This window comes from Haliotis rubra, unplaced genomic scaffold, assembly GCF_003918875.1.
Source record: "Haliotis rubra isolate DU_JTF1 unplaced genomic scaffold, ASM391887v1 Scf366, whole genome shotgun sequence".
Lineage (NCBI taxonomy): Eukaryota > Metazoa > Mollusca > Gastropoda > Lepetellida > Haliotidae > Haliotis > Haliotis rubra.
Window position 1 is genome coordinate 662707 of NW_025767042.1, and position 21378 is coordinate 684084.

At 41.6% G+C, this 21378-nt stretch overlaps 1 protein-coding gene across 4 annotated transcripts in view; it reads right to left on the minus strand.

Moving 5' to 3' along the window:
• Positions 1-301: 301 nt before the first annotated feature.
• Positions 302-21378, minus strand: part of LOC124285694 (cyclic nucleotide-gated cation channel beta-3-like) — a 239839-nt gene continuing 218762 nt past the window's right edge. For all 4 annotated transcript variants that reach the window (XM_046721972.1, XM_046721971.1, XM_046721973.1 and 1 more), the window contains 14 exons: positions 19381-19589; positions 19098-19148; positions 18614-18706; positions 17232-17299; positions 14295-14417; positions 13308-13449; positions 12208-12367; positions 10952-11133; positions 9520-9713; positions 8409-8555; positions 7212-7323; positions 6626-6820; positions 5654-5864; positions 302-3315 (listed from right to left, as the gene is read on the minus strand). In XM_046721972.1, coding sequence (XP_046577928.1) covers positions 2627-3315; positions 5654-5864; positions 6626-6820; positions 7212-7323; positions 8409-8555; positions 9520-9713; positions 10952-11133; positions 12208-12367; positions 13308-13449; positions 14295-14417; positions 17232-17299; positions 18614-18706; positions 19098-19148; positions 19381-19589 — 2576 coding nt within the window. In that variant the 3' untranslated portion in view covers positions 302-2626. The remainder of the gene's footprint in view (positions 3316-5653; positions 5865-6625; positions 6821-7211; positions 7324-8408; positions 8556-9519; positions 9714-10951; positions 11134-12207; positions 12368-13307; positions 13450-14294; positions 14418-17231; positions 17300-18613; positions 18707-19097; positions 19149-19380; positions 19590-21378) is intronic.

Here is a 21378-nt window from a genome sequence, read left to right on the forward strand (position 1 = left end):
GCTGACTTGGTTGACACGTCATCGGTTCACGGATCGATGCTCATGCTGTTTTGATCACTGGATTGTCTGGTCCAGACTCGATTATTTACAGACTGGCGCCATATAGCTGCAATATTGCTGAGTGCTGTGTAAAAACTAAACTCACTCACTCTGGTGTCCCCCCGCCGTGATATTGCTGGAATAAAAGCGGCCTAAAACCATATCCCACAGGAGAAAAAAACAGTCAGCATGACACCTGTTGTTCCAAAGCAAACAATGCTGAAACAGACTGGTAGCCCTGGCTCCATCAACTGCAGGAAGATGAATCTGAATGTTTTTATTATCAACAATAACCTGGTGTATATGATAAACAACGTGATGAATATTATTTATGCTGACAAAGACAGTCTCAACATTCTCCTACAACTGAAGTATACAATATCAACTCAAAGGTTCATTTTGTCAAACCTTGTTTCAGATTTGTGTCTTGCATATTTCCTCTAAGCTTGTTTGTCAACATGAGGCAATGGCAACTGACAATGATATTACAGTGGTTGAAACAATGTTCAGGCTGTTCTATCACACAGGCATTTCTTGTAGGTACCACAGCTCTGAAGCCATACACTTTATACATCAGTGACACTTAGATTTACAGAGGTGCCTTGGCCGTAACAAGTTCCTCTTCCCCAAACTGATGTCTATGTACACAGATATCCATTTTATCGAACTATAGTCTTCAGACAGATGCAAGACCCACCGTAGTTCCTTGATCAGGTTCCCAAGGGGATTCCTTGTTTAATTCCGTTCCCTGCAAAGCATGCAGATCGTAGGTGGGCGAATTTGTGTTCAGCAAATAGTTTGCAACCAACCTCATCATCAATCTATGTCCATCACTGGATTGTCTGGTCCAGACCTGAATATTTACAGGCCACGACATAACATGCACAAAGTTTATCAGGATGAAAAGGAACAGTTGCAAGATGAACTCTCCCTTTCTCACAAAGTCAGAAACCCTGTATTAATTACTTGTAGACTAAAGTTTGACTCACTTCATATGTTACTATTGTTACTATTGTTACTGTTGTCAAAGCAGACCTGGCCAATGGGGTTTCAGCTCCTCCAGAAACTGTAACCTTACCATTGAGAGATCCAGTGGAAGACAGGAAATAATCTCATGCTCATCTTGCCACACATGATTCTGTGACTTCATTACACAAAAAAAGCTTGTAGTTACGAAGGGAGTATAGTTCTTTTCGGACTATTTTCAGCCTGAAAAGGGATTTCAGACACACTGGAGTACGAGATATTTCCAGAACGTCATATGCACTCATCTGAAAACAGAAGCATCTACAGGAGGAGATGTAGGAGACGATGAGGACCACTTGCTAGTAGTAGCGGACAAGCTGTTACTCTACACAGCTTGCAGACTGACTATGGAAAGCACTCATCCAAAGACATATGGTGCAAACAGTGTACCATCACCTGAACTCCTTTGGGACAGATTCGAGGTGTGTATTTAAGTATATTTATGAAACTGATTTTGACAGGAAGGGTACATTATTGAAAGTATTCTTCCCCATTCACATCTCCCCGTTTCATTCCATATCAGTCTTCACAGTGAATAAACAATGTCAAATTAGCCATTTCACTGCCAAGTTCAACCATGGATCATCTTCAATACATTATCTGCATCACTTGCAGCTTGACCCTCCACGTCCAGGTTCGACATCATGTAACGTGACCTCGAGGAAACAAGAAGTCTTTGCATATTGTGACTAGCTTCAGGATTATCTGATCCCAACAACCAAACTGAATATCGTCCATCAGCAAAGCCTACAGTCAGGGTGACCATCTACACATTGTTACTTGCTATTAAGGATGTCTGCTGGTACTAAAGATGCCTGTAGTCATATGAAAGTCTACCTACCTAAACATGAAGCGGTTCTTCTGAGAATAATAGACTTTATGTCAAAGGTACAGTGTAAAGTAGTTAATTTCTATTGTAAGACTACTCCCACTACTGATGGGAACTTTCTCTAAGCTATGATATCACCATCATTGCTTCAGTCATAGCTATATACAGGGTATGAAATAAGCCAAAAATCCAGCCAGACATCAGGGCTGGTAACTTCAAAATGTTACCAGCCCAAAATGGATTTAACCTGACCAAATATGGTGAATTTACTCAGATGTATGGAACATCTAAAATATTTACCAGACCATCGGTCTGGCTAGCTGTATATTTAGACCGTCCGTGGCTAGCTGTAAATCTAGACCATCCATCAGAAATCTAGACCGTCTCGGGCGGTCTGACGGGACTTATTTCATACACTACTATATACCACAATTATTGGAATGTCTGTTGGACATTAAACGAAATAAATGCAAACATATAACCAGTTAGAAATAGTTATTACTCAGAATATAGATCAGCAGACATCCTTAATATCAACTTCAACAAACAAGAATCTTGGTTGAATGTGTTTGAGTTGTACATTAACATTGATCCAGCTTGTCCACTGTGGCCTACAATTGTTGACACACACCATGTTTATCCATCAAGGCCACAAGAAGCTTGCACCAACCCTGATGCAATGTCAGGAGTGTTTGCCTACACATTCTGCAGTCATATACAGTAATACTTGTCTTATAATTCTGTTTCATACGACACGTTACTGTTCTGCCGGTAAAATGCATTAGATCCTGGGCGTTCTTGGTGTTCGAGAGAGAATATTGACGAGGGTGTCCGTGTCTTCTCTCGATGGATCTCCACGGCACATGTCACTTTATTCTCCAAAGGAATCTCGTGTTTTTCTACCTCAGTCACTGACTTATCTCCCCTTCGTGGCGTCACACATCGGGGAGACTGTGCTCCGTTGGCATCTGGAGACTGAGCTCCATGCCTACTTCCTGTGGAAACTTTTCTACGTGTACCATCCTCCATAAAAACCTTCTCCTTGCTCTCAGCTGAAACCTTTCTCCGTGTTCCGTCTGTAATAACTGATTTCTCATCCCTGCTCTCCGAAGACACCTTTCGGCGAGTTCCGTTTTCAGTAGGTTTTTCTTCCGTGGTGATCCAGTCAACTGGTGAGCCCTCACTCCGACACTCACTCTGACACTCAGCTTCCCCTACATCTGACATAGAGCTGGCTCCACTGGGACTCTGCCGAGCTTCTGGGGGAGGATCCACAATGGAGCTGTCGCCACTGTCACCCTTCTGCTTCTCCTCGTTGATGACATCCATCAGGTCGCTCGTGTTGAAGGAGTCCTTGCTGTCCTGGTTGCTGAGAGACTTGTCTGTGCTCTGACTAGCACTGCGCTTCATGCTGGGGATACCTGTAACAAACACAGAGGTACATCACAGTACATCACAGTACATCAAGGTCCCTGCTGTAGCCCAACATATCTTGGTTGGTTGGTTGGTTGGTTGGTTGTTTAACGCCGCACTCAGCAATATTTCAGCTATATGGCGGCGGTCTGTACATAATCGAGTCTGGACCAGACAATCCAGTGATCAAAACCATGAGCATCAATCTGTGCAATTGGGAACCGATGACGTGTCAACCAAGTCAGTGAGCCTGACCATCCGATCCTGTTAGTTGCCTCTTACAACATGCATGGGTTACTGAAGAACAATTCTAACCCTGATTTCCACAGGTGGATCTTGAATGTAGTAGGAGTAGATTGGTGATAAAAGTGAGTGTATTAGATTAACACTGTTTTCTACTTATACCAGAGCATGTCAACTTAGTCCGGGAAGAATGTCTTAGTTAAAAATATCACTGCCTCGAACCTCAAACACTTTAAGATTTCCAACACTGCAATGCCAATGCTAGTGGAAAAAATTAAATATTAATAAATAAATTGAGGAAAATTATTTAAAATATATGATAGTCTCATACTGTACACAATAAGCAAATGATAAGTGAATGAAACTTGTTGAAACTATAAAATCCTTGATGTACTCCCAAGGAATCACTACCTGCTATGTCAGGACGACCTGCACAACTAGTGAGTCTGAAGAGATTTTTACAACAGTAAAGGACCCTGCTGAAGACTGACAATAGGAACATCCCCACTGGTCATTGCAGAAAGTTGCATTACATTCCACAGTATGAGAAACTGTTCCCTGCGGGTATTCCAAACTACATCCTAAAGCTGCTGGAGTTTATGAAGATTGACATTTCTAACAACAACCTATTATTGCAGCATGTGATACTTCACGTCACAAATTATGTGAAAATCTGTTGTTGTTTTGCTTATTAAACTCACCCAGCTGTTTCAGTTCTGTAAGTAGTAAACTACACAGTGACCACTTCAGCTATAAAATACTACACACAGGCAACTATACATTTTCTTGCTTATCCATTATATGAGCTCCAGATAAGATTTAGCTCACGTGGGTACTATACCCACTGTATTTTGGGGAGTAGGTATTATGAATGTTGAATGGGTATTTCATTTTCAGTTACCCACTGCTTTCAAATATGTGCGTATTTCAGTCATTTTACTCACCTAAGTATTATGTCATTGAGTAAGTTTACTAAGCAGGTATGTTCTGCCTTATGTCATACCTAATCAAAACCAAGATAAATATAATGGAAATGATTTCATAAAAAATCACTCATCCTATACTGACAGTACAACACTTGTCCTATACTAACAGTACAACTTGATAGCAATCAATGTCTTTTTCATTACGAAAGCGATTTTTATAAATATATTCCGTACGCATTTGTTTTAAACTTGTTGCGTATCTAACATTTTAAATGCGTAGTTGGTATGCAACAATTATTTTTCAATGCGTAATTGGAAATTTTCTATGCGTATTTTACATGGATACGCAGCTTATCTGGTCCTCTGGTCCATTATATGAGCTCCATAGCAACTATCGCCATTAAGTCAGTAACTGCAAAGTACCAGCCAATCAAAATATTTCTTCTGAAAGTGAATTTTACATAGAGCCACAGCAAAACCTGCAACCTTGTACATGTATCATTAAGTGAGAAAACTGTCGATACTGAACATCTAGCTTAGTACAATGTACTGAGAAGTTCAGAAGCTGCCAGACACTCCTGACAGAATGTCAGACGGCACCATGAGAACAGTGGAATTTAATTAGACTTGAGATTTCAGTGTCATGTCATTCAAGCCAGTGCAAGGTCCAGTGAATATATCTCAACACAATTAAAGATATAATCCAATCAGAATATGTCCCGATCTGGCCCTGATTTCTAAGAACAAACTTAAGTCGGAGTTTTGACTCAAATTTGAGAAAACGAAGGAAAATGCATTTCCCAGAATAAACTGAAATCAATATTAAACTCAAACTTAGTAGACAATTTGAGTTTGGTGGATAGATTACTTAGGTTGTTTGGGCTTTTTTTATTTAAAAAATGCAGTTGAGTTAAAAATTCAGCTGTTTCAAATTGTCAAACTCAGTTTGAAATTTGAGTAAAAACTTAAGTTTGTTTCGAGAAATCGGGGCCTGATGTCTTTCAGACGTCACCTCAAGACCTACCTCTGTCAACCACTCTTAACTCTTTCTATGTGACTGTGCACTTAGAGCATGTATCAAACATGGTGTAACTCGCAATACAAGTTTCCTATTATTATTATCATTATTATTATTATCCCCTGGATAACCGAAGATGGCAAAGGTCACATGACTAACCGGAATCTTGGCTCTCTACACTGTTGTTGGTCTTGTCCAGATCATCCTTGAGGATCTGAGTGCGTTTGTCTTCAATTACAGGAGTCTCCTTCTGTGGCGGTGGCACCGACTCCGGCGTCAACTCATGCTCCACCCTCTCCACCACCAGCATCTGTTCCTCCTCCACATCATACTCCACGCGGGCATCGTTGGGGATGTCAGACAGCGACACCTGTATCACACACAACAGTTACCTCCCTTCCCTTGTCACCACATTCATGGACTATTCTACAGAGAGGCATGACAGACTATTGTTTTTTCCCACTTGCATTTATTCTTCTTAAATTCTCATGCACAAGCAGCACATTAGAATTCACTTAAAACAGATCAGGAATGGATTGTTTGTTGTGTAATGCACATTCAGCAATATTCAAGCTATATGATGGCATTATATAAATACAGTCTGGCAATCCAGTGACTGATATCATGAGCATCGATACACATGATTATAATGACATGACATACGATGACCTGGATTGCTGAAGACCCATTCTTGCCCAGATCGTGAAGGATCATCAGGAACGGAACTGATAGCCCACAATAAATGTTAAAATTTATTTATAAACATTTGCCATAGATATGTCATTAGTCATGAATGGCAAGTTCTAATTTTTAATACCCATTCTTTACTTAAATCAAGGAGACGTCAAATTTTAAACCAATATTTGTTGATGTGTTTAAAAACACAGGATAAATTTTCTGAAAAATATATTTAATCTCAACAGAAAATGAATTCAAATAGTTAATCATAACTGATGTTTCACTTTCAACATTTAACTCACTCCTTCATATGTATGTTACATGTCTGCAAGTGTTCCAGAATAGAGTGGCATTAAATCTGGAATATATGCAATAAATCCCTCCCACTCCCAAGGCTAAAAGTGGGGTAAAACCCAACTCACTCACTCCATCCCACTCCCCAGATGACATTACCTCGGAACCAAAGATGAAGGCTGCTTGTCCTTTCTTGCTGAGCTTCCTCTCTGGAATCTTGCCCTGGGAGGACGACCTGGAGGATCGCCCTGAACTCGTCCTGCTGCTGGGCCTGCTGACGATGGACCTCAAGCTGGAGGACTGCTTCAGGGATGGGTCAAGGTGCTTCACCAAGTTGGACTCGGGGTCCATCACCTGGGTACAGAGACAGAAATTACAGAACAGACAAAGTAACTATGTGTAATGACTTATACTGATGCAACACCAGTTCCCACTTCCCCAAGGCCATAACAAATGGTTCCAGAAGATCTACATGATCTAAAGGTGATCGTAGGGCAGGGACTGGGATAGAGAACTTTGACAATGGGCCATTTTCAGGATTATTAGCCATTTTCTGAATTTAGAATTGGCCACTGCTCTTGTACCAATAGTATACTTCAAAACTTTAATGGGAATAGTTTTTATTCTAATGTGCAAAATGACCATGGCCCGGCCACTGCCTTTCCCAATCCCTGATAGGGTACAGGGAACAGGACACTAATCTTGCCCTGATTACTCTGTGGGTTCAAGAAGCATAGCAACAGACCTTGATGACGGTCTTGACAAACTTGGGCGTCTCTGATGGCGTCTTGATTATCTCCTCCACCTCCACCTTCACACTCTTCTTCTCCAGCCGTGCGTTCTCCTTCAACAGCTTCCTGCAAGACATCATCACAATGGTCAGATGTTCATAGCATCAGGTGAGGTGAGGTGAAATTGCGTTTAACGTCGTGCTTGAGAATATTTCGCTCATATGACAACGTGCATGCGTGTGTATGTGTATGTGCGGCTGCTTGTACTAGCCCAGACTTAAGCTGGTTTTATAGTGCTAGCCCACTGAGATACCATGCCGCAGTGAAGCATGAATACCCCACTCAGACACATTATACTGACTCCGAGCCGACCAGTCCTTGTTGTACCCATTAATGCCGAGCGCCAGGCAGGGACCAACAAGTACCATATTTTAACGTCTTTTGGCAGACGCTCTAACCACTACACCACAGAGGCGGTTTCCTAGCATCAGGGATCATGGGCAGACGGTGTTCATTTACAATAGTAAATCAGTTGGGTACAATCCAGATAGTGTTCATATACACCACGTCTATAGGCTGTTTGCAGTGAAAACGTACCGATTAATTTTACTTTAAACAAAAACGTAAATCAAATAAAGTGAAATTAAGATTGCGAATCCTCATATTTTGACTTGCCAACTGAACATTTAAGTCTCAGAATTTTATTCAACTTAGGATAAAAGTTGTTTAACAAACGATCATAGTTTCAAATCGCTTATATTGGTTTGTATTACAAGGGGGTAAGCGCAGTAGTTGGAATAGTAAAACAAATGCACGTGCGGTTCGTGATGAGCGTTAACTTAGACCAACCCTACATGTTCTCGGTGTTTCATTTAATGTGTTCACCCCCTTGTAATACAAACCAATAAGAGCGATTTGAAACTATGATCGTTTGTTAAACAACTTTTATCCTAAGTTGAATAAAATTCTGAGACTTAAATGTTCAGTTGGCAAGTCAAAATATGAGGATTCGCAATCTTAATTTCACTTTATTTGATTTACTTTTTTGTTTAAGTGAAATTCATCGGTACGTTTTCACTGCAAACAGACTATACAGCCAACTGGTAGGGTAGTGAGCCTGTCTGAGAGACAGATAATCCCAACACCAGCCTATACCTCATGCTGGAGGGAATACAATGAAGAGCAGACAGTGTGACTACAACAACTCTTACTTTGCCCTCTTCCGGAGCAGCTTTTGGGCTTCAGGGTATTCTCTCATGGCTTCCTCAAAGTCGGCCTTAGACAGTGTGAAGACATTGGTGTAGCCCTTGCTGCGTACGTTAGCTGTACGTCGGTTACCTCCTGACATGGCCAGCAAGCTAAAAACAGTCAAACAGCTTCCCTGAGTATGTTACCAACAATTAACTTATAACAGACACCATATGTCTGTTTTCATTTTAATCAACACACAAGCTGCTTATCTTAGCCAGACACAAGTTAAACATATTCTCCGAAATCAAACTTTAAATGTTGATTACTCTAAATCTGACTCTTGTTGATTATCTGTTATCTACTCCAGCCAAAGATTGGCTGTCATTTTCATTTTTAGACCGAGCCTGAATTAATTAATACAGTAAATCAAAGGGAAAAAGGCTCCACATTGTGCTGCATAGTGTAGGCAGGTCATACATTGTGTCTCGAGTATAACTGAAACATAGTTATTACATAAGCTGTGGATTGATCTCAAATATTAAACACAAGTAAACGGACTAGCAAAGTATTGTCTGAATGACTTGATTCAAACTCTAGGACTGCCAATTCAAACAGCTTCTATCTAAGTGATGGCTACTGTGTCCAGAATGTACCTCATTTCCCTGAAGACGCTGTCCTCGTGTAGTGTGGCCAGCACCGTCTCTCCATCTTCCCCACCCACCACGTACCTGATTTACCTGATTTACCCAAGAGGCGCTGCACCCACCACATACCTGATTTCCCCAAAGACACTGCTATCGCACCACAGTGTGTGGCCAGCACCGTCTCTCCATCTTCCCCACCCACCACGTACCTGATTTACCCAAAGGCGCTGCCCTGCCTGTGTGTAGTGTGGCCAGCACCGTCTCTCCATCTTCCCCACCCACCCACGTACCTGATTTCCCGAAGACGCTGCCCTGTAGTGTAGTGTGGCCAGCACCGTCTCATCATCTTCCCCACCTCCATCTTCCCGAAGGCACCCACTGTAGTGTGGCCGCACCATTCTCCATTTCCCGAAGACGCCTGATTTCCCCGAAGGCCTCGTGTAGTGTGGCCAGCACCGTCTCTCCATCTTCCCCACCCACCACGTACCTGATTTCCCCGAAGACGCTGCCCTCGTGTAGTGTGGCCAGCACCGTCTCTCCATCTTCCCCACCCACCACGTACCTGATTTCCCCGAAGACGCTGCCCTCGTGTAGTGTGGCCAGCACCGTCTCTCCATCTTCCCCACCGACCACCTCCACCTGGCCGTGACTCACGATGTACATCTCCTTCCCCACCTCACCCTGCAACACAGATACAGGTCAGGTGAGCTACAGGTTCTTGCTTTAAGTATACTTAAAAAACAAACAATTAAAAACCCTTAATATTTATATTTTAATGCAAAACTTGACAATATTCCAGCTAAGTGACGCCGATCTGTAAATAATTGAGCCTGGACCAGACAATCCAGTGATTGACATCATGAGCATCAATCTACGCAGTTGGGATGCAATGACATTAATCTTCCAAGTCAGCGAGCCAGACTACCTGATCCTGTAAGTCACCTCTTACAACAAACATGCGTTGCTGAAGACAATTCTAACCCAGGTGTTCATAGGTATAATAAATCATACAGGTTGCAAAGTGGCCACAAAGAACACAGTGTACTCATAAAGAACATGAAATGTTAAGGAGAACATTGACAATATAGAAAGTATTATGACGCTGCAGTTTGTACAACATTCTGATGTAATTATACAATTGTTCATATAATATGGACCCATGAAGACCTGGGTTAGAATTGGTCTTCAGTAACCCATGCTTGTCGTAAGAGGTGACTAACGGGATCGGGTGGTCAGGCTCGCTGACTTGGTTGACATGTCATTGCATCCCAATTGCGTAGATCGATGTTCATGCTGTTGATCCCTGGATTGTCTGGTCCAGACTTAATTATTTACAGACCGCCTCCATATAGCTGGAATATTGCTGAGTGTGGCATAAAACTCAACTCACTCACTCACTCATATAATATGCATATAATGCACAACATGCCATCCAGGTGCACAACATTCATTTACTAAACCATTTTCTCTGCGCCTATGTGTGCCATCATATAGAATAGAATAGAATAGAATAGAATAGAATAGAATAGAATAGAATAGAATAGAATAGAATAGAATAGAATAGAATAGAATAGAATAGAATAGAATAATACTTTAATGCCTTTTCAGGAATTTGTGTTACATCAGCAGAGCTACTGACACATTAGAAAGTCTTTGATTTAGGTATCTTCACATTTGTTTAAGAGAGATATGGTACTTGGAATAAATAAATCCCGATAGTGATACCATAGAACTAGAGCATATTTAGTCACTGTTGAACGGGTAATGCAACATTTTGAAAAGGCCCTAATATTGCTTACTTGCAGAGATAAACTGACTCACATGGTGACCATTGTTTCAGTTGACATATTATTCTGAATGCATGGCAGATCAACTCATCATTGCTATTTGTTAGAGCCTCTATAGAACATTGACATTACCTTGTAGCAGATGTAGTCCTGGGGCAGGAAGAGGCTGGGTTTGAGTTTGAGGACCAGGTCGTACAGGAGGTTCTTGTCGCAGTCCTGGAACAGCTGCACCTTGCTGAGAGTGTTGAAGTGGACGTTGATGGCCAGGTCAGTCTGCAGCTTCCGTGGCAGCGTCTCCAGCAGCAACCGCTCATCTGGCAACATCGACACTCATTAGAGATGACACTGTAGTGCCTACAGTCATTGGGCTGTATTATTGTATTACTACTAGGCTGCAATCCTCTCTTAACTCCTAGCTGTATTTATGCTGCATTCCTCTCTTAACCCTTAGCTGCATCTAGGCTGCATTCCTCTCTTAACCCTTAGCTGCATCTAGGCTGCAATCCTCTCTTAACCCTTAGCTGCATCTAGGCTGCATTCCTCTCTTAACTCCTAGCTGCATCTAGGCTGCAATCCTCTCTAACTCCTAGCTGCATCTAGGCTGCAATCCTCTCTTAACTCCTAGCTACATCTAGGCTGCAATCCTCTCTTAACTCCTAGCTACATCTATGCTGCAATCCTCTCTTAACTCCTAGCTGCATCTAGGCTGCAATCCTCTCTTAACCCTTAGCTGCATCTAGGCTGCATTCCTCTCTTAACTCCTAGCTGCATCTAGGCTGCAATCCTCTCTAACTCCTAGCTGCATCTAGGCTGCAAACCTCTCTTAACTCCTAGCTACATCTAGGCTGCAATCCTCTCTTAACTCCTAGCTGCATCTAGGCTGCAATCCTCTCTTAACCCTTAGCTGCATCTAGGCTGCAATCCTCTCTTAACTCCTAGCTGCATCTAGGCTGCAATCCTCTCTAACTCCTAGCTGCATCTAGGCTGCAAACCTCTCTTAACTCCTAGCTACATCTAGGCTGCAATCCTCTCTTAACTCCTAGCTACATCTAGGCTGCAATCCTCTCTTAACTCCTAGCTACATCTATGCTGCAATCCTCTCTTAACTGCATCTATGCTGCAATCCTCTCTTAACTGCATCTAGGCTGCAATCCTCTCTTAACTCTTAGCTGCATCTATGTTGCAATCCTCAACTCTTAGATGCATCTAGGCCACAATCCTCTCATAACTCTTTGCTCTATTTTAGGATGCCATATCACAAGGCTGATGTAACATCAAACCATCCAGACCTGTACAGCCGACATATATGTGTCTTCCAAAGACAGTAATATAATAACATCTCCAACTAGACACAGTGAAACTGTTTGTAGCCCTTGTGAACATGTTACCTATGGTCTTGTGCTGCTCCCAGTTGTAGAGGAACCACTGGCGGACCCGCTCCTGCATCTCCTTGGGGATGTTGATGGACTCCATGTAACGGATCGTCTGGTCCATCCTCTTACGATAGTTGGACTTCACCTGCCCTGCCGCCTCCACGATGTCTCGGATCTGAAGTAGAGTAATGCAAAGGGATGTTAGTTGGTTCAAGCAAGGATATGCTAATGGATGGTGTGAAAAAAATGTTCAATGCCCAAAGTGGGCTGAATTTTAATAACAGCCTTCTTGAACTATTGTAATAAATAGAGCAGAAGTTTAATTATGCAGTTAAAACTATCCCAGCATAATGTCCACAACCTGTATTTAATCTCGTCTTGACCAGACAAACCAGTGCATCATGACATGAACAACTACACGCTCATGCTAAACATATCAACTGATGACTTGAAGAGAAATTTCTGTCACTTATTACACCATTATTTTGAACATTGGTTCAAGATGGCTTGGGGATCAGGCTTTTTTCATAGAGGAAATGTTTCATTTTCACAAAGGAATTTATCATTTTCTTAGGGACCGTTCATAATTTATGGCTATGGGGGTGATGATGATTTTAAGGGGTCACCCATTTTGTTCTGGGGAGCTAGGGGGTCATCAATTTTGTCAAAAGGTACTAGGGGGTCATCAATGTTGTACATAAAAATATGTTTAAAATTATGCTTAGAAATTATGGGAAGGGGAGGGGGTCATTGATTTTGTACATGACATGTAGGGGGGGTGTCACTTATTCTGTACATAAATTTTAGGGGGGAGTCATTCACATTGTACATGCTTCTCCATAAAAATCATCATCATCAACCACCACACCACACCCCCACCCCACCCCAGTCATAAGTTATGAACGGTCCCTTAGAAGTACCAATGACGAGCATCAACAAAAAATACTGTTCAAATCACATGACCCACTGGCCAATGACAAGTGGTAACACCCATATTGTTCAAGTCCTCACCTGACCAATGAGAAATATCAATACAAAGTACTGTCCATGTCACATGACCCACCTGGCCAATGAAAAACATCAACACAAAATACTGTCCAAGTCAAATGACTCACCTGACCAATAAGAAGTGCGAACACAAAGACCCCTGACAGCCAGTAGAGTGTCATGAAGAGATACTCCAGCTGGTTTTGGGGTTTGGGGTTGTTGCCAATGGAGGTGGCAGTCTTTGTGGCCAGATAGAAGCAACGGATGTAGCTGATCAACAGAAAGTAGCTCAATATAGCAGTAGTCTACAATGTTTAAACAAGACATTTAAACATGTGGTAAATAGGGATTCATGTCAATCAGCATAACTTAAGAGGTGAGGTGAGGTGAGGTGAAATTGGGTTTTAATATCGTGCTTGAGAATATTGATGACGTGCATGCGTGTGTATGTGTATGTGCAGCTGCTTGTACTAGCCCAGACTGAAGCTGGTTTTATGGTGCTAGCCCACTGAGATACCATGCCGCAGTGAAGCATGAATACCCCACTCAGACACATTATACTGACTCCAAGCCGACCAGTCCTTGTTGTACCCATTAATGCCGAGGGCCAGGCAGGGACCAACAAGTACCATATTTTAACGTCTTTTGGTATGACGCGGTTGGGGATCGAACCCGCGACCTTCCGCTCTCCAGGCGGACGCTCTAACCACTACACCACGGAGGTGGTTACTTAAGAGTACTGGCAACTAGAACCATGGGGTAAATATTTACCACATCGGGAAAACTAGGATCACAAACCTAAAAAGAAAATTACGTTAACCCAGGATTCAAACCCACAATTACAGGATCCTGACACTCATAAGGGACACAACTCTGCATAGGAGATTGCAACAAAACAAAAAAATAATCAAAGAAAACCATACTGACCAAGGATTTTAAAAAAGCAGATCTCAGCATGGCTATATATGACAGATAACAGAATATTTGGGAACACTTTTGTCATTAGGAATACAACATCTGGTGCAAAATGGTGCAGCACAGGTTGCTGGGAACTAGTTAACCTTAAATCTCCATGAGAAGGTTATCAATATAACAGAGTGACATTGTCAACTCACGCATTGCCAGTTCCATTGTAGACCCACTGGTTGGAGTTGATGCCCTCGTACACAGACACAGCGTAGTAGCCGCAAGTCTCGATGTGGATCAGAAACAACATGTACGTCATCGTCTTGATGATCCTGAAGAAAAAATCAAAACGTTTGTTAGTCATCATGGAGGTCAGTTTTAAGGTGATACACGGCCCCCTCACACAAAGACATCTTAGCACTAAGATGATATTACAGCATTGAGTTACAATGTCCTTAGTACCAAGGTCACTTTGCAGTATTTAAAACTCCCAAAATTCCAAGCCAGACAGCCAGACTGGTAACTTAAAAGAATTACCAGTCCAAATACAAACTTGCCTGTTCGGTTTTCAACAATTAACATAGAATTTTGAGATGAAAATAGAGTTTTAAATGCAGCACTTTGTGCAAGGAAAGCCAGGTCATTTACTATCATATCAGACCTGAACAACTTGTATGTGTTAGAAAGATATGAGTGAGTGACTGAATATGGTTTTACGCCGCTTTTTAGCATTATTCCAGCAATATCACGGCGGGGGACACCAGAAATGGGCTTCACACATTGTACCCATGTGGGGAATCGAACCCGGGTCTTCGGCGTGACGAGCAAACGCTTTAACCACTTGGCTACCCCACCACCCCAAGATACAAATGAACATTTCATGATAAATGCAATGTTTCTATATTTACTTAAAGTTAAAGCACTGTGAAGCAACAGGTAAGGTAAAACAGCAATATGTGAGGCATTTGAAAATAACTTTTATCCCAATATTTCAACAATCCCCTAACAAGATCAAGGCCTGATTTGATATCATCAGGCCTTAAGTTGTATCAGTTCACCCATTTGTTTGCTGTTGATGGCTTCATATTGTGTCTGGACCAGAACAAATCAGTGATTGACGTTATGAGCATCAATCTACTACTAAAAAATACAGTCATTGGTAGCCCGTGAAGATCCGGGTTAGGATTGGTCTTCAGCAACTCATGCTTGTTGTAAGAGGAAACTGATGGGATAGGTCAGGCTCTCTGACTTGGTTGACACTTCATGATATCCCAATTGCTAAGACCAGGCTTATAATGATGATCACTGGATTGTCTGGTCCAGACTTGACTATTTACAGACCGCCTCCATGTAGCTGGAATATTGCCGAGTGTGGCATTAAAAAAAAATGCAATCTATCTACTGGATACAATGACATATGTCAACCCAGTCAGCAAGCCTCACCACCCAACCCAGTCAGCAAGCCTCACCACCCAATCCAGTCAGCAAGCCTCACCACCCAACCCAGTCAGCAAGCCTCACCACCCAACCCAGTCAGCAAGCCTCACCACCCAACCCAGTCAGCAAGCCTCACCACCCAACCCAGTCAGCAAGCCTCACCACCCAATCCAGTTTGTCTCTCTCAGCAGGCACTGGTTTCTGAAGACAATTCTAACATGCATCTTCACCGGGGATTTATCCGAGCCTCCTCCCAGGTAACACATACATCACTGGGAATAACACCTTTCAGTTTCTGAGAGATATAGTCTCTCCAATGAAGTAAAGAATTGATTGTTTAAGCCCCACAAAGTTCCCGATCTGACATGAAACACCTCCATCTATCAAGCTGTGCAAGATGTATCATCTGGGATCAATAAACAGGAGATGCACGGCCTCAACAACATCTCCAGGAGAAATATGACCAAAGCTGCACAATACAACTTGGCATCCATTACAGAAGTCAAAACTGTCACTGGTTTGGTGAAAACAAAGCAATTCTGTTTCATCAACTCATTCTCCCCAGAACTGGAGACCATATCTCTGTCTACAGTTTCAGCAAGATCTTTGAGCAGGATGTAGAAACTGTATTTGTAAGGCATCACAAGATAGTCTTCATGATTAACTTCTTCATAACAGCTGTAGCAGTGTTTCAGTTTGTAGATAAGACTATCAATACAATGTAATTTTCAACATCCATTTATTGCTGAAAACTTAATATTGAAGATATGCTTAAAGATGCTTAATCCTTTGACCTGATGAACAATTGATAAATATTATCTTTAACAAATAGTTAATTCTTGGCATTAATGAAAAACTGACTTGAAATGACAAAAATCCCACTTGCAACTAAATTTTTTATCATGAATATCTATTATTAAAGAGCTAATTACATAGTTTTAGTAAATATTTTAATTTTTTAGTGCTAGTGTCTTAAAAATGCATTTTTGTCGAAACAAAGAATTTTCGATAAAATCCATTTTTATCGTGAGCATATGGTTAAAAACAGTATCATTCAGTATCATTTTCATTTCCATTCTGTATGTGTCTGTGGAATCCACAGGAATAAGGCAACCATAATCCAGAGGGAATATTTAAGCCTATTCAGTAGTGTTCTCATGAATGTTTCTACTGTAAGTGTTCCATGTAGATGCTTGCCATAAATAAAATCTGAAAATACCAAAGAATATGCAGAAAGTGCTTATGTTTTCTCATCAAATAATTTGTAATGTAATGAATCGTATGTATTGCGATACAGTTGTTAACCAATGTTTTGTAGCCATTGCTGTGTTTTGTGAGGCAATACTGTACTCTGTACATTTACATCACCGCTCACAATGTCCGGGTTAGAATGAACCTTCAGTAACCCATGCTTGTCGTAAGAGGCGACTAACGGGATCTGTTGGTCAGGCTTGCTGACTTGGCTGACACATGTCATCGTATAACAATTGCGTAAATCGATGCTCATGCTGTTGATCACTGGATTGTGAGGTCCAGACTTGATTCTTCTCAGACTGCCGCCATATAGCTGGAATATTGCTGGGTGTGGCGTTAAATACCAACCACTACTCACAAACTGTTTGAACTATTTGACCAGTATTTGATTCCTATATTCAAGTATATGATGTGTTCACACATTGCCTAACATCAATGTGGGGCATTGTTGTTACCTGATCGCATGGGCAGAGGAGTTGGCAGCTTGGTCACATCTCTCATAGAACTCCCAAAATGTCTGAACCTAGAACAAGATCCACAACTTACCAAACAATGACATCATTTCAAAGTGCACAAATATTATTAACTGAGTATGCTGCTGTACTGTAAAATCTAGAATCTGAGGAACCCAGATACTGCTTACTTTGAGCTTGTGGACCCTGATACTGCTTACTTTGAGCTTGTGGACCCAGATACTGCTTACTTTGAGCTTGTGGACCAAGATATTGCTTACTTTGAGCTTGTGGACCCTGATACTGCTTACTTTGAGCTTGTGGACCCTGATACTGCTTACTTTGAGCTTGGACCCTACACCCAGATACTGCTTACTTTGAGCTTGTGGACCCTGATACTGCTTACTTTGAGCTTACTGCTTACTTTGAGCTTGTGCACCAAGATACTGCTTACTTTGAGCTTGTGGACCCAGATACTGCTTACTTTGAGCTTGTGCACCAAGATACTGCTTACTTTGAGCTTGTGGACCCAGATACTGCATGCTTTGAGCTTGTGGACCCTGATACTGCTTACTTTGAGCTTGTGGACCCAGATACTGCTTACTTTGAGCTTGTGGGCCAAGGTATTGCTTACTTTGAGCTTGTGGACCCAGATACTGCTTACTTTGAGCTTGTGGACCCAGATACTGCTTACTTTGAGCTTGTGGACCCAGATACTGCTTACTTTGAGCTTGTGGACCCAGATACTGCTTACTTTGAGCTTGTGGACCCTGATACTGCTTACTTTGAGCTTGTGGACCCAGATACTGCTTACTTTGAGATACTGCTTACTTGTGGACCCTGATACTGCTTACTTTGAGCTTGTGGACCCTGATACTGCTTACTTTGAGCTTGTGGACCCAGATACTGCTTACTTTGAGCTTGTGGGCCCAGATACTGCTTACTTTGAGCTTGTGGACCCCGATACAGCTTACTTTGAGCTTGTGGACCCTGATACTGCTTACTTTGAGCTTGTACACCCAGATACTGCTTACTTTGAGCTTGTGGACCCAGATACAGCTTACTTTGAGCTTGTGCACCAAGATACTGCTTACTTTGAGCTTGTGGACCCAGATACTGCTTACTTTGAGCTTGTGGGCCAAGGTATTGCTTACTTTGAGCTTGTGGACCCAGATACTGCTTACTTTGAGCTTGTGGACCCAGATACTGCTTACTTAGAGCTTGTGGACCAGATACTGCTTACTTTGAGCTTGTGGACCAGATACTGCTTACTTTGAGCTTGTGGACCCTGGTATTTGCTCATTTTGAATCTGTAGACCCATGCATATCTTGCATTGAGCAATAAGAGCATACGAGCTTACCATGTGGACCTAACTGTTGCTTACCTTGAGCAGTCTGGGTATACGGAGCCAGGCATTGACACCGACTCCAGGTACAAGGTACAGGAGGTCGAGTGGAAGCAGAGAACAGACATCCAGCTGAAACAGAGGACTTTACATTGAGCAGTCTTACAGCTGTAACACACAGTGAATGAGTTTACGCCGCTTTTAGCAATATTCCAGCAATATCACGGAGGGAGACACCAGAAATGGGCTTCACACATTGTACCCATGTGAGGAATCGAACCCGGATCTTCGGCGTGACGAGCAAACGCTTTAACCACAAGGCTACCCAACCGCCTTGTTGTAACACAAAAATGATGAATCACCATCAAATGTGTGGTCAGCATATAACCAGCTGAGGTTCTTATCTCATGTACTCTTCAAAAACTGTTCTGAAAGTTTTCAAATGTCCAAAAGATTCATGACTGATTTCATTTTATATGAAACCATGCAAGTAATTTTTTATATTATTCAAAGCAAATCTTACCTTAAACATAAGTTTCTTCATATAATTTTTCTTTGTTAGCTTTCTGTCACACTGCAAAAAATATAAATGCAGTTTAAAGCATTGCATATCATGGAGCAATTATGTCAAAAAGATTGTTTTCCCAATGTTGAGTCATGTGTAATGACAAACAATACATCAAAAAGCACATCACATCCAATTATCATCATATTATTTGAAATAATCGATGAAAAATTACCGAGACCTTAGTGGTTAATGGCCCCTAAGCAAAAGACAACATGAACATTAAGATATCAAATTATACCTCAATTATGCCATTATTAACGAATCTGATCCTGACTTTGAAGATGGCAATGTCAAGGATGTAGACCAAGTCAGCGGTGTAGTCACAGATGAGCCAGTACCACACGTTGTCTGCCGTCTGATAGGGGAAGAAGCCGCGGAGGGGGATCACCCAAGCGTTGTACATGTAGGCCAACATGACGAGGAACAGCCACCCCACGTAGAGTTTACCTGTAGGAGACAGATTTCAGGATGCATGATGAAGAGTCCCCTGAGGTTTCTTCAGAGCAAAACAGATTGAAATATTTCATGTGTCAGACTGAATATGATCGAGAAGTCCTTATGTGTAACGTGTGTTATATTTGGGATCACACCTTCTTAGTAAAGTACAGATTCTAGTACTTTTGGGGATTGAAACCCATCCACTTTGTAAATGGCATTGTGTAATCAAGCCCTTATGTGAATACTGCCCAATGGAGATCTATCCATCTTTGTTTCAAGTTTAGACCAAAGTTGTCCCGTTTTAACAGTTAGAATATCTAAAGACTGAGTACATAGAAGGCAAGTACAAGTTGAGAAGTAACCAATAATCAGTAATCCAAGGTCCCACGATTATCAGTAGAATTATGAATAGGACACCTTGCCTTCAAGCCTTACATGGAAAAACAATCCATTCTGTCTGGCACTGTCACACAGTCAGACAGGTAACCAACTCGGCCACCCTAAATGCATTGCCTCATCAAGACGAGTAAAGGAAAACCTCTATGGATAGTCAACTTCTTTATTGCAATGAGTGCGATGTTTCGGTGTAGGTACTAACACTGTATCAAGCAAGTGATATAAGTGGTGTTAGTACCTACACCAAAAACATAGTACTCATTGCAATAAAGATGTTGACTATCCATAAAACTTGGTTTTCCTTCATCTTTACAACTTCTTGCCTCTCAAAAACGCATGAGTAAGCATACCCAGGGTCCTAAACTGCCTTGGTTTTATGAACAGTTCACCTAACCATCTGGATTCTTTTTCCAGTGAGTGAGTGAGTTTAGTTTTACGCCGCACTCAGCAATATTCCAGCTATATGGTGGCGGTCTGTAATAATCGAGTCTGGACCAGACAATCCAGTGATCAACAGCATGAAAATCGATCTTCTTTTTCAAGTGATTTGAGTGCTACGATGATTGTAAGTAGTGGTGTTCCAATTAATTGAAATAATCGAAGATTGGTCGCAGTGACAAAACGACCAAGCAATCGATCACATTTCTCATAATCGAACACAAACGATTTTGGAAATACTGTTTTAGTCTTTATAACTCTTGTCGATGGAACATATATTCGAAGCTGTCAGGGCCTGAAAATGTGTTTAATTCTTGGAAAACTCACTTCAATAACTGAAAAGTCATGACTTAATAATAGTTAAAGACTGAGTAATTTATGTTCATGACATATTAGTCATCACTTTAATGTAGCAAGTTGCATCATGTTATACTTATCTGCTATAACAACCTGAATAGAAAAATCTGAGAAATGACGATAACCAATTTTTGTCGATGATTTCTCGTTGGTAATCAAGCAATCATCAATTGTGAGATTTCAACCAATTCCCAACACTAATTGTAAGCCTATGTTAATGTATAGGAGTTACAACTGTCGTGCCACATTGCTTTGAGCAAAAAGGCTCTAAGACTGAGGACATAGGTAAAGTTCAGTGCCACTTTGATGTCCAGCAGAGATGCACGGGGACTAAAACTATAACCCTGTAGATGTACTTCAGCATACCAAGTGTAATCAGAGTCCTAGCTGCCTGATACCCAGTAACTTATGAGTGGCTGAGTGGGTTAGATCGCTGGCAGTTAGATTTCTCACACTGAGAGTGTGGGTTCGAATTCCGGATGGGACTTAACCTAACAGATGTGTTGAAGTGTATGTGAGCGAGTGAGTGAGTTTAGTTTTACGCCGCACTCAGCAATATTCCAGCTATATGACGGCGATCTGTAAATAATCGAGTCTGGACCAAACA